The 14,510-nt window shown below is 39.1% G+C and overlaps 1 protein-coding gene across 1 annotated transcript in view; it reads right to left on the reverse strand.

The window, feature by feature from the left end:
* Positions 1–14,510, reverse strand: part of DOCK2 (dedicator of cytokinesis 2) — a 159,538-nt gene that overhangs the window by 9,536 nt on the left and 135,492 nt on the right. The window contains exons 37-46 of the mRNA XM_063168555.1: positions 13,516–13,606; positions 12,360–12,479; positions 10,659–10,748; positions 9,361–9,465; positions 8,333–8,474; positions 5,945–6,026; positions 3,695–3,779; positions 2,104–2,190; positions 1,625–1,801; positions 1,024–1,107 (exon numbers count right to left, since the gene is read on the reverse strand). Of these exons, the coding sequence (XP_063024625.1) occupies positions 1,024–1,107; positions 1,625–1,801; positions 2,104–2,190; positions 3,695–3,779; positions 5,945–6,026; positions 8,333–8,474; positions 9,361–9,465; positions 10,659–10,748; positions 12,360–12,479; positions 13,516–13,606 (1,063 nt within the window). The remainder of the gene's footprint in view (positions 1–1,023; positions 1,108–1,624; positions 1,802–2,103; positions 2,191–3,694; positions 3,780–5,944; positions 6,027–8,332; positions 8,475–9,360; positions 9,466–10,658; positions 10,749–12,359; positions 12,480–13,515; positions 13,607–14,510) is intronic.

Here is a 14,510-nt window from a genome sequence, read left to right on the forward strand (position 1 = left end):
ATCTTTAAAGGTCATCCAGTCCAACCCCTTGCCATAGACAGGGACAATTCCATCAGGTTGCTCAGAGCCAACCTGACCTTGGACGTTTCCAGGGATGTTTCTAGTAAGTACAAAAAATGAGATGTGGAACATGAGGAGAAACACCTTGAGCCATTCATTTCTGATAGTAAAATCCCAGATGAACTCCCACTATTTCTTACCATCCCTCTATCTGTCTATTGATAGCAATGGTTTGTATTTGGTTAATGGAAAGAGAATGGATAATTTCTGAGGTCATGATTTTTCTGCTTCATTATCATTATCAGGTCAACAGAAAGAGCCATTTTCTCTTGAATCTCAGCAAAACCAGAATTTTTTCTGCTACTATCTTCCACAGGTGCATTTTTGTTCTTGAGGACAAAAGGGTTCTGCAGGCTGGTTGTCTCATTTTACATACACAGTATATAAAATAATAAATAGTAAAGCCAAATAACCTCAGTGCTGCCAGTATAGGGAGAATATTCAGTTCCCCTCTGGAAATACAGATAAGAATGTTTGCTTATAGTCTTCCATGCTGTTTACCACACAGAAGAAACACAGCAGAAATCCTGAAGGGCCACTGAGCATGAAAATAAATCCTGAGAGCAGCAAATACTTCATCAATGTTTCTAGTGGACAAAAAACCAAACCAACCCCCACAAAAAACCCTAAATACTCTAGGAAAGAGTTATTTCCCAAGAGAGTTTCTGACATTTGCCAACCCCAGAAATTCATGAAATCATTATGACTTTTGTCATGCTCTCAGTTTTCTCTTCAGGAATACAACCCAAGCTGGAAATCCCATCCCTTTTAATTATAAATGTGGCCTGATATATGTGGCATTTGATAAACCATTCCAGATGATGTGTTGTACAAAATACCTTTCAAGGGTTAAAAAGAAGTGGAAATGACACAATCAGCTCAATGCTGTGTTCTCCTGCTAGACAGGAATGGAACAAAGGAACCCTGGTGAAGCCTCAGTGGTGGCTGTCAGTGAGAAATTACCTGCCAAGCAATCAGATCTTTGAGTCTGTTCAGCTTCTCGGTATCCTCTGGATGGTGTTTGATATATTCTTCTGTAAAGAAAGCCTTAGGAGAAAAAAAATTACAGTCCATCATTTTGACATGTAAAGAAATCAAGCATTAATCCACAGAGCCCAGCTGGTGATCATAATATTGGTCATCAAAGAGGAGAGGCACATGCATGGTCCTCAGCCAGATGCTGCTGGTGATAATTTCTCCCTCTATCAGCTGGGAACTGAGGTGCACTTTTTAAAAAGATATATTTGGTCTTTATCCAGCACTTCTGACTTTGAGACCCTTATTATGAAACCAAATTATTATTTTTTTTATTAAGTTTACAGTGAAACTAAAAAGGCTCAGGTTTGGAGTATCATGCTTTACATCAACTGACAAATTCAGTTATTCTGGTTTGACTTCAAAGACAGAGGTGACCAGGAAAAGAGGATATGAGGATCCCTTAAATGATGGAATGATTGCTTTCCTATTCCCCATCCCCACTGCACTGCCACTTTAACAAGGATGTAGGAGGATTATGAAATGGTGCACCTGAAAATGTTCTTTGCAGTGACTCCAAAGCTCCTACCTTCTCATATTTAGCAAAGCCACCCATAACAGCTGGATCAACAATTCCGTTCAGCAGCATGGAAAGTGGATTAATAGGGAGGTTCTCATCACTCTGGTACTGGTTAATCATCATCAAAATCTTTTCATTTGTCGTGGACATTGTCTCAATAGCATTCTCTAAAGGACTAATTGTGCACTATAAAGAAACAAAAGAGTTCAAAGGTTCATAAAGATATAAACAGATCATTTTGGTTTTATAAAATTCATGTACATTAACAACAGTTTTGCAATTCAGCAAACCCACACAGACCTGTTCAGTTCCGAAACTATAAATCAGGCATAAGATATATTCATCCTGTATTGAGCAATAGAAAGATTAAATGTAAATAATAATGGTTTTGAATGTATAAAAAGAGAGAACTGTAGCCTTGTTGATAATTTTGCAGACTTGTTTGAACACCTGCAAGCTGGGCAGACCCTGAGCCCATCAATACTCACGTGGGAGATGGAGACCACCTCAAACCAGCGCAGGATCCCTGGGAGTTTGTAGGCTGTGACAAAGGAGGTCCTCTCAATCCACATAGACTATTAAAAGACATAGCAGGAGAAAATGATATTTCAGGATTGATACTTTCATCTTTTCTGCCTTCTGAGATATCAAAGGGAAATAGAGGTAAATGGAAAATATATGCATATTTTTTGAATAAAAAGACACTGCAAACTGAATCTAGCACAGTGATTGAGCAAATAGTTTTCCTGATTTCAGATTAGGTCATCTTCAGGCACAAAGCCTGCACAAAGCAGAGGAAAAAGAAAATTACCTTTGAATCTTTTAGTCTGTGTCCCTAGTTTTGCCATTACAGATGGAAGAGCTGTCATTAAATGACCTGCTCTCCCCTCTACCCAGATTATATTTCCTCCCTCCACATTCAAAAGGCATTTCGGCAATTAAAACCAGTAATAGCCCTATAACAACTTGCCAGAATTCTGACCTTTTTTTGTTTCTCTCATTTTTCTTTTCTGAACAAGGCTGCCTGTTGGTATTTGGAATAGCCACTGTTTCATTTACCCTGCTGCTCCTTGTTTCAGAATCAGCTCATGGAGAAATACCATAATAGATGTAATGAAGACACTCCAGCTGTCCATGTTTCCACCTCTTTGAAGGAAATATGCACCTTATCTGTTGTCCTCAGCAATGAAAACATCAACAATTTAGCTCTCCTAAAACCATTTCAGGGTATTTTCATAAATGGGCCCAAACTCTCTCATTTGCAAAGGAAGCCAAGGTGCTGCTGAGTATTGACAGCACATTCTGGGTTGCCAGAGTAGAGTTTGTGTCTGAGGTGCTGATTTAACTGCAGGTAGGAAGCTCTTACATGAAAGGGTTGACTCTGCTAATCAGCACACACATAACAGAAACTGTACATTTTGTAAGAAATGGCTTTTTCCAGCAGTATGCCAAGAGCACAGCTTTAGCCATAAGGCTTGAATGGGATGTTTTTCAAAACAAACCATAAAATACCAGATACCTGTAAAATAAAAAATACAGACACCACATTTTTATTCTTAACACTGAAAAGTAATTTATGGTGGTGTAGATTTCTCAGAATATTTGAAGAGTGAAGGCCATTCCTCAGCATTCCACAATTAGGCATGGGAGTAAAAATGACATAGGCAGTTCTCTCACAAGTTGAGATTTCACAGGACCCATGAAAGCAGACAGCACTCGCCCCATTGCCAGCCTGGCAGCTGATGGAAATGTTGTAAACTACAAGCAGCAAAGCATTTGATATTTATTTACATGTCACCTTGTTTCCTAATGAAAACCTGTATCAGAAAATGTTCCTGCTTAACACAAACACGTTGAACATGTTTAACTGCATAATTTACCTGCATATTTACCTGCAACTGGAACAGTGATGTATAATTAAGTACACAGGGGTAGTGCTGAAACAGAGAAGTCTTGCATTTGGGTTTTTGAACCAGATCTTAAGGTGTATATAAAGAGTAATCTGAGTCTAAGAAAGGAGCTAGGATCAAAATTCAGTTACCAGAACTACATCCATCACCTTGTGGTTAATTTACTTACAGCAAATTCATTTTCAGGGTCAACAGATCCTCTTCTGACTGGTCTTGAATAGTGGAACCTCTGCACGTTGTTTGACTTATAAAAGCTGAAAGATTTTAAAATTACTATTGTAAAATCCAGAAACCAGAAATTAATAGATCTTTTTATCACAGAGAAATATTTCATTTTGAGTAGTTGAGTTTTTAATTAAAAGTAAATTTACTGCTCAGAAAAAAAGGACTTTACTGGAAACTCAGAAGGCAACTACTTTATCTATAAATCAGAGTCAACACACAGTATTTTATAAGTATTAAGCTTCAGCCTGTTACTGAGTGTATTTCCCAGGTATAAAAATTCCAGAACTTCCAGATTAATGTTCAAATCTACAGGAGGACTAGAAGAGATTTTTCCTCTCCTGTCTTGCTGTGGCACATGCCCTGTTTGCCACTTTATCCTGGTTTATGAAAGGAGTCTCTTTCATTCCAAAGAACTGACTGAGAAGAGCAGCTATTTTCACCTGGAGTGGAACATGGCACTTCATGAAAAAGCAATTTAATCTTGTCTAACAATCCTGCTCTCAATGCTGAGCAACATTCAACAAATTCAACAACTGAAGCCATTAATAACAATTTTGTGGGATAGATAATGGAATGTATTTAAGTGCTTCTAGAGGGGTACACCAATGTAAAGAATCCTTTGCAAATTCATGTAAAATTCATGTTATTCATATTAAATTCTGTTCTATTCAGCTAATGTTTCATTCTCCATCATTGTGAGCACATCTTTCCACTAAACTTGCAACCACTTGGCTTTTAGCACTGGCACTGCAGAGTTTTTTGTGCTGCTGCTAAATATTTTGCTTTCCAGAGAAAAATCTCTAGTTTGTGTTTTTAGTATTCCTTTTAAAGATGAATTAAATTTAAACCCCTGTTAAGTAAAAGCTCATTTTGCAGAAAAAAAAATAATCTCAGAAATCTCTTCCAGTAAAACTGAACCATGTTTTGAAAGCCCCAAAAAAAAAAAACCAAACAGAGCAGCTCCAAACATCTGATTTAAGCAAACCATGGTATGCTAGTTCATAGGAAACTATGATTTCTGATCCAAACTGCTAAGATTTTCTTCATCAGAAAAGAAATATAACTGGAAAATACTGCCACACTGAGTCAGATCCCTTTATGCAGTTCCAGCTGAAAGGAATATATTGAAGCTCTTTGATAGAATAAATTCATTGTCAACACCTAATGTAATGAACAATTAAATGCCCAATAAAGTAAACTCATAAAAGTAAATCTTTGAGCCCAGATGTAATCAGCAGTTTGGTTGAATTCTGCAGCTGAGACAAACCATTACAAAATCTCCCCTATGAGCAGAGATTGTACTTTACAAGGAACACTTTGCTACATAAACTGAAGCAGTTTGAAGTGTGGCTGGCTCTACACCTAAATCTGGTCCAACAGGACCACATTTATAATCTGCCTTTCAGTTACTGATTTTAAAAGGAATCAGTAGTTGAAATAAGAGCCACAATTTTTTGTGGCTTTTTGGGTTGGGTTGTTTTTTGGTCTGTCTTTGTTTATTTTAAAATCCTGTCACACCAGACCTGTGCTTGGATCTGCTTTATTTACTTTGGTGTACATGGGGAGGTGATTCTTATTTTTCCACTCTGAGTCAGTTGCTACTTCAGTAAAGATTCCATAGAGAAGGCTGCAGACCAAGGGCAAAACTGGTTTGGAAGCAGCTCTTGGCCAGTCTCTTCTCAAAATACTTTGCTCAATTAATTTCCTTTATTCCTTTAGAAAATCCATATTCCATTGCACCAGCAGAAACCATTTTGCCACCATGTATTCAGACAAGATATAAAAAGATTCTTTCATTCAAGAGCCTTCATTCAACCATTCTCACACTGCCAGTCACCTCCAAGAGCCCTCTCCCCACCCCTTGTCTGAGAAGCTGAGTTGAAAACTCAATAACTTCAACCCAAAGCACAGATTCCACCTCCCTGCCCTGCATCCATGAGTTATTTCTTCAGTGGTACATGGGCACAAGCTCTCCCATGGAGTTCCTGGGGAACATCCAGGACAGGTTGGATGGAGCTCTGAGCAGTGTCCCTCACAAACTGTTCTCTGATTCTAGGAGTACATAAGTCAGTTAGTTAATACAACAAAAACTCCAAGATTCATTGGCAAATGACTGAATTCACAAAATAATGGTAGTCAATTTAGGAACATAGACTGATTTTCATTATACTGTCTACTACAGAAATTCACTTACTTTATGATTTGATCAGGCACTGCCTTATTTTTGAATCTAGGCTGCTCCTCCAGGACTGGCTGTACTGTAAAACATTGGATATCTGAAAGTGTGAAAGTTAAGGGCATGTTATTAACTATTAGTATGAAATACTGTAGGCTGCAGGAGAAGTAAAAAAATTAGTAATAATAAAAAAGACATTTTCTGGTGAAAAAACTGAAGTGTTCAGGGTTTCATTTCTGGAGTTTCCTTGGCCAAAAAAGGAGAAAACTGCCAGTAGTAACCAGTGAATACATATTAATTCTAAACTGCATATTTTTATTATTTCCTGAGCTGGAATATCTGCAGCTGAATTTATCACACTGACTCATTCATTAAATTTTTAAGCGCAGGCAACTTACAAAAATAACATCAACCATGTCTGATGTTAACAGTTTCACTGTGTAGCTTTAGGCATGCATAAAGTCATGATGCTTAACATTTTATTTTGAAATCTGTAACTGAATAGCCCTTTTACTTGAGATTTCCTTTTTCTATAGAAGTGCTGTTTTTAAAATCTGAATCCTGTATTTGTAAGTAAATATATCACATCCTTACATATTTCAGTATGTTTGAAACTCATGCCCTCTGGTTAGATCCTTTTGCATAAGTGCAGAAGTAGTTCCTATCTCCTGCTCCTTGCAAATAGATGAGCAAATTCTACCTTAAGGACTGAAACATGTGTTCTCCAAAAAAAAAAAAAAAAATAATTAGTTAAGAGACAAGACAGACTTGGGAGAGCCTGGCTTTCAAGCTTAATGTGCTATTTTAGACAAGCCTGTAATACTCCCACTTCAGTCCCAACAGTGTGAAAAGAAAGTATTCCTTTTTTTCCTCCAGAAAGTTCCATCAGAACAGACTCAAGAGAGTATGTGGAGTGTTACAACATTACCTTGAAAATTAATAAAGGAAAATCAGCACACAATGAGGTGATCTCATGTCTGCTCAGTCAGTAATGACTCAAATCAGAAGAAAAAGATAATCAGAGTTATTCTAATCAAGAAAAATTGAGGCCATTGTAGAAGTTGGTTAATAAGGTTTGTAATTTAATTTTCCTAAGAAAATTTCTGAGGGACCTGGGACGTTTATGTTGCCAAGAAATGGAGGTGATACTGAAGTGTTGTGCCACTCAGAGCAGTGCTCAAAGAAGACATGAATTAAACATCAAGACATAACAGCTATGAATGTGAGGTAACAGAAAATTTGCTGCTTTAAACTGGGTCTCTTCAAGTGTGTGACACTGGTTTTGCCATTTGAAGAAAATAAAGCTAAACCATGTATGAGCTACAATGAATTTTCTTCCCTGAAGGGCTGTCAAGCCCTAGCACAGGCTGCCCAGGGAAGGGGTTGAGTCACCATCCCTGGAGGGGTTTAAAAGACATGTAGATGTGGCACTTGGGAACATGGGTGAACAAGGTTTATGGTTGGACTCAACCTTAAAGGTTTTTTCCAGCCTAAATGTTTCTATGACGAATGAAAGAGACAGACTCCTCAGAACTGGCAGAAAAACAGGAGCTCTCTTAGGAGCAAACCAGAAAAGACATGGAGGATGTGCAGGCAAAAGTGCAAACTGAGCTGCCACGTTGGTAATCTTTCAACCTCTTCAGGATATTATTGTTTCACACAGTGTCCTGGACTGCCAAGCAAATTGTATTCTATTTACCATCTGTGTGGCAGTTGTTTTCTGTTCAGTGGACAGTTTTCCTTATCTCTTCCACAATATTCCTCCCTCTGTGGACACATCTGCTGATAACAGGCCATTGAATGTCACTGCATGACTGATAAGAACTACAGCATCCCATTGGGAGACGTGAGCCCAGAGGGAGGAGCCAAGCATTCCTGCCTGGATATAATCTGGAGACTCTGGAACACCAGCACGGATTCTCCACTGGATTCCCCAGAGGAACAGCAGCTGCCTCTCCTTCTACTGGATCTTCAGAGGAAGAATACATCCTTCTCTACAGGATCCCTGCTCCAGCAGAACCACCCCTGACACTGCAGGAGGGCTGCAGCCACAACTCCAATGGGACTGCCACCAACACCCTGACCCACAGGTGTCAGGTTGGGTTCTGACTCTGTCAGTGTTTTTCTAGTGTACTGCATTGTTTATTTTAGCTTTTTATTTTCTTCTCTAATAAAGAACTGTTATTTCCTGCTCCCATTTTTTTTTTTTTTGTCTGAAAGCCCCTTAATTTAAAATTTACAGCAATTTGGAAGTGAAGGGGGGTTTACATTTTCCATTTCAGGGAATGCTCCTGCCTTCCTTAGCAGGCACTTGTCTTTCCAGACCAAGACACACGGATAAACTTGTGCTAACAACAAGGTTCCCACCCCTCCTTCCCTCTCAATCTCCCCCATGTGCAAGGATACATTGCCCAGGAGAGTTCCTGACATCCTCTCCAGGTGCTGCAGTGGTGTTCATCTTCTCAGCACTGGGGAACTGGCTCATCAGCTGGGCCTGGAAATCCTCCCTCCTCTCGTACTCCTTGCCACGGTAGATGAACACTTTGTTCTGCAGGAATGAGGAGGCAGTGACTGGGCAGGGTGGGGCTGAGGCAGAAGCTGCAGTTTCATGGTAATCCACACAAAGGCACAGCAGTGGCCAGGTTTTGGAATGAGGGTTTCTGTTTTCTGAATATCAACCAGCTCTACAGCCAAACACCATTCTGACCAGGGGCTGGAAAGCAGCACTGACTCTCCAGAGACTCCGGACTCAAAGATTGATTATTCAGAAACAGTAACAGTGGTTTAACCCCAGCCTATCATTTCACTGTCTTCCCAAAGTTTTCAAGGATATTCACCAGCCTATCATTTCACTTTTTTCCCAAAGTTTTCAAGGCAGCTTTGGCCTTTAAACTTGGGTAGCAGGGCTTCTCATTGCTTTCCAAGTGTGAAGAAAGACTCCCTATTAATTGTTGTATGTAAGAGAGGCTTTTAGTAGTAAGAAACTACTAAATAATTTCAATATCAAATATTTAGGTTGTTTTTATAGTCTGAACTCATAAAACTACTGTGGTTAAAACTGTGGTTACAACTGTTAAAACTGTGGTTAAAACAATGATCTTTTAAAAAACAATCCAGTTGTGCACCACTTCCGAAGTTCATCTGGTTTCTTTAAAAAACCCCTTTGGAGCCTGGATTTCCCTCATGGTAGTCAAAACAAAGGGAAAGTAAAGAAAAGAGTGTAAATTCGGCATATTTGAATAAAACCAGTTCAAACTTACCGCAATTGTCCTAAAGTAGGAATTTTTGTGCCGTTCAGGAAAATCTTAGAGCAGTACAAGACAGTTGGTGTTGAACAATTCAGCTCAAAGCATACTTACAGGTCAAAAAGGAATCTGGTCATTAATCATGAGGAAAACAAAACAGATGAAAAAGTAAGATTTAATCAAGTTTACCCTGAGAAATGTTGGGAATCCTTGGCCATAATATCCAACAGCAAAATAGTCTGGTTTAGGCCTCAGAATTTTCATGATGTTTTCATAGAATTTTGCTTGCTGGATCTGAAAGCAAAACCAACTGTAATTACTTGTGTTTGGGGGTTTTATCTATGCATTTTTAACCTCTACTACACATGCAAGAGCCAGCAGCTGATGAGCTACAGCAATAATCAGTTTTCACACAGGAGGCTGCAGGGGGACATTAAAAACTGTTTACATTTATATGCAAATATAATACACAGCAAATTGGGTATGGTTTCAGCTTTAATATTTGACCTCAGAATTGGCTTACCCTTAACTTAGGAGAAAAGCAGCCACCAAAGGGATCCCTGGCTACTGATAGCATTACTGAAATAAGACATTTGGAAAAACTCCCTGCCTCAAATGTTTCCTGAGGTGTAGGATCAACTCCAGTTTTTACTCTAGGCTCATTTTAAGGGCACATACCATGTAAAGGGCTTAGAACAAGTTCTTCCATAAAGTACCAAGTGTCATTTAGGTGTTATGTCTGTGAGAACACAGCACAGCAACTTAAATTGGCAAAAATGTCTTTTAAATCATGATAAAAACAGAGCAAAAGAAACTTTCTTTATACACAGCACCATTCAAGAACATCATGTCTTGATTCCCACCATTTTTTTTGAGGAAGATTCAGAGATATCTATCGAATGAGCCCTATTGAATTATTGGGAGCCCAATTGAAATATTGGGAGTAGAAAAAAAGGTTTGGGTGGGGGGTGGGATCCTTTTAGGATTAATTCAATTTTCATGAAAACAAGTAACTGAATATTTTATTTTCCTTTAAAATTCTCCTTCTATCCTTTGGACCTAGTTCTAATTCCTTGAGCTGTAATACTTCCACAGTCCTGATTAGGACACAATTATTCAGCCTTGTCAAAATCCAAGCTGCTAAAATGGAAAGAAAAATTTAGGGGGAAAAGTTCATCCAGGTGTTCTTTCTACCCTAGGGCAGTACAGAGGCTTCAAAATGTGGCCTTTAAATTTCCCTAGGTGAGAACATGTTTATTTCATATGCAGACATTTCAGAATACCTCAATAAACAGATGTTCATGCAACTTTAACCAGCAGTTACTTATGAACCTTTACCACTGGATTGCTACAGTGAAATAGGAACTCTTCAACAAATGAATTAAAAATCTATTTTAGACGACAAGCTCATAGGCAGCTCTGTTTGATAGCTGAAAAGCACTAATTTCTGTGACTGCAATAATTTGAAGGTCTGTATATAATCTTACCAAGTTTTGACTTAGAAGTTCATAGTCAAAAACCTCCTTTTCATATTGCTCTGCAAGTTCCTTGCATAAAGATATGGCTTCTTCCCACATCTGCAATGCAACCACACATTTAAAAAGCAAATCCTGTACCAACAAACAAGTTTTCAACACATCAGAGTTTAACTGCACTTTTATTGATTATGCTGTCTTTAAAGTGCACTCATTTATTAACTGCACATTTAGAGTGGAAGACTCAGGGCAATCATAAATTTAAGGAAAGCAGATTAATGTTAAAAAATAAAAGTGTTTTATGATTCATTACAGGAAGGAATAAGTAAACCTACTTTATTATTAGAGTAACATTTTAAAAAAATCATCTAACCTTTCAGATACATTAAAGAAAAAAAAAAAGAGTAAATCACTGAGGGGATAACATTCAGAACATACCCAAGCACAGAGCAGTTTATGGGGGGACTGACACCTGCCTGTCCTTAAAACACACACCATTTAACAGAATGTCCTGCAGCATCCATAATCACAGGGAGCCTTGTCTAGGACAGCTAAATAACCACAGGTGTTAAATTTCCACCTGCCCAGGGTAGCAGCTTTTCTGTCCACACAACTTTACAGCTGCCTGTGACAGTGACTGACACTGAAACACCAGGACTGCTTTTCTCATCTGCTGTGGACACTTCACAGAAGTGATCTCAAAGCAGGAAGAAGCTCCCTCTTGTGAGGATATTTCTCAAATTCTGTCTCCTCAGCTGCTCAGAAGAGAAGAGACAAAGGGGGCCCTGAGCAGAGCTGTCTGCTGCTGCTGAGAGAACACTGCCAGTGACACATCAGGCCATTGTCACCTGCTGCCAGGGGCTCCTTGGCCAGCTACCCCTGGCCTGGGCTAAGTGCTGGGTGCTGCAGATCAGGAATTGGAGGGTTTAATTCTCCTGGGACAGGGGGTGGGCGCTGCTGCAGTGCAGCTCCTGCAGATGCCAACAGGAAACCTGAGGGGCTGAAGCTGAAATGTTCTACCTTGTGAATTATAGGAAGGGCTTCTTTTACAGAGGCAGAAATGAATTGCCTTCCCCTTCCTACCTTTGGCTGCAGCTGAACAAGACATAATGCCTTAAAGATCCTATTGGGTCATGGGATTAATTATCTGGCACTGCAGAGTTTCTTCTGCTTTCTAGTGCCTTGCTTTATTTCCAAAATTCTCAGCTCTAAAGCCATTGCACTGACAGGTAATTTTATTAACATCTTTTTTGTCTTAAATTGAACTAAACTGTGGTACTGAGAATCAATCTACTACATTTTAAGTTTAGGATACAATTCTCTGTCCTCTCTTAAACAAATATGTCTATTTTGAACCATCTGGATTTTTTTGAGATAAGGGCTGAGTGGTTTAGAAATGGAATCTGTGTAGTCCATGCTCTTTTCTTTGTAAGGGGAAGTAGATTCAACATTTTTTATTGTATTTTGTTGGTGCCTGACAGAGATGCTTGTAACAATGTGCTGAGACATTAGCCCTTTCTCTGTGAATGAGGTCAAGGAAAGAACATTTTCCTATGGAAGAGATATCTCTGGGAATAAGCCTCCAGGACACAATTTTTACTTGACCCACATTTCAAAGAAGCTTTTCCTCACAAATATTTTATACACATTAAACACAACTGTTCAGAGTAGCACAGCAGAGAGATTTGGAGGGGAAAAATTCTCCAGACTTACCTTTCCTTTGTCGAAGTATTCTATGATCTTTTCATACAGATTCTCTTTCAGGTGTCTGTAGGTCTGGGAGCACTGGAACTCTGTTGACATGACTTGGGGTGCACACTGCTCATCCGACCACTGAGGAAGAGAACACAGCAAAAAGAATTTTCAAGTTCAGTGTTTCACATCAAAGGCTCCCCTCCCACGAGGTCCCCTGGGCTCTTCCAAGTGTTTTCTTCCCAAGTCTTTTTTACCCATTCACAGACAAACTGGGAAAGGCACAGGGATTGCATTCACTGCCTCGTCAAGTAAGTGCTGTATTTTATGTGATAACCAGCACTACACCAAACATTTAAAGTATTTTAAAATGTTATACCTGCCTATCCTTGCCCCACTTACAAATTTTATATAAGAATCTACATGAGAAAATTTTTTTTTCCCCCAATGCTATCATCCTGATCGACTTGATTTAGATTTTTTACATGAAAATATTTCATATATTGTTCTTTGTCCATAACAATACAGACAATATATCTTGTATTTGTATGATCAAAAAAAAATCAAAATTGTTTAAGCAAAATAGCACAAATTTATATAGTTCTGCACTAAAGTAAATTCCATAAGAGATATCAGATTTTTGCTGAATAACATGTAAATTTGGAATGTCCCCTTGTAATGGAAATTGATCTTACTGACCATTTTAATTGATACTGTTCATTACATTGGTAATGAACAATAGTTATAGTGAAAGATAATTAATCACCAGCTACAAAAGAAAGCCAACATAACTTGTTTATGTAATCCATATTATTTAAAATTAAAATGTGTGTCCTCTTGTGATAGCTGGAACTGTGTTTAATTTTCATAACTCTTATGTTTAGGGTAGTAAGAAATTGCCAAAATGAAAGTCACATTTGTACACAATGTTCTTACTGTAAAGGAAAACTATTTTTTCTACCATATTTAGTTTCAGCAATATATGGTGGCTTTTAATCACCTACTGAAAATATAATTTCAACAATTAATGTTAATTTTATACAACCTACTGCAGTATTTCTAACTGAAAAGTTGAATACCCTAGTGGAAAATAACTCAGAGATTAAGATATTCACTTTAGAATATCAAATTGAACACTGCAAATGCTTAATTATATATTGAGTTTAGAAAATCTAACCTTCAGGAGCCACGTATGGAGTAGAAGGGTGTATGCTGCTTCTGTGTAATTCTCACAATCTAAATGAAGATCTCGCAATTTGTACAAATACCTGATAGAGGAGAGAGCAAGGATTAGACTGGAGACTGGCATGAGTGGAATACTGAGTGTCAGAATGTTCCAGATAACAGAAACTCCATGGATGTCACACTGTGGCTCCCCAAAGACTCTTCAAGGACACTGATGGGGCTGAAGCTCTGTTCACACTCTGCTGTGATCGTTCTGTGTGCTGAACCTCTGTGCAGGAAAGGAGGAGAAGGAGCTGTCCTCTCCTTGTGAGCTGCGCTCAGCTCCTCTTCAGCGAGGAGGGATGGCTGCTCACAGGGTCTGGGACACCCCCAAGGCCAAGATTCCTGCAGGGTTCCTCAGAGCACCCTTCCAGGCACACCACCTTCATGTGCACAGATGCAACCACAGCGCATCACAGGAGGAAGCAGAAAGTGGAAAATACCAGCCCAGAAAGGCAAAGCAGTCCCTGGAGGTAGTGGGGGCAGAAGAGTTGTTCTAAGTTGAATTTCTCCTTGATCCCTATGGCAGCATTGCTGCTTCCAGCATGGCCACTGCCCACCATGGGGCTCAACCTGCATCTACAGGAGCCAGGAGAAAATTGCATCCCTCCCTCTAACTCCCAGCAGGGGTTTTGAGACAAAGGAGCTCTGACATCTTCCTGTGGCAGTCCAAGCCATTCCCATTCCCAGTTGCCAGCCCAACAGAAAGTTTCCCCCTTGATGCCCTAGATTTTAGTTTTTATATTTTTCAGATTCTATTCTGCTTTAGTGTGTAAGTCTGGGCTTCATATTAGGGCATGGTGAGCTCTCTGCACAGAGCAGGGAGACAAAAAATTCCTTCTCTAGCTGGGGACCCAAGGACAAATGATCCAAATCTCAGCCCCAAGAGCATAAACAATGGTGGAATGAAGAGAGAAAACAAGATGTGATTTCATGGGCTGGAGCTGT

The sequence above is a fragment of the Melospiza melodia genome, chromosome 14 (genome assembly GCF_035770615.1).
Source record: "Melospiza melodia melodia isolate bMelMel2 chromosome 14, bMelMel2.pri, whole genome shotgun sequence".
In the NCBI taxonomy this organism is placed as follows: domain Eukaryota; kingdom Metazoa; phylum Chordata; class Aves; order Passeriformes; family Passerellidae; genus Melospiza; species Melospiza melodia.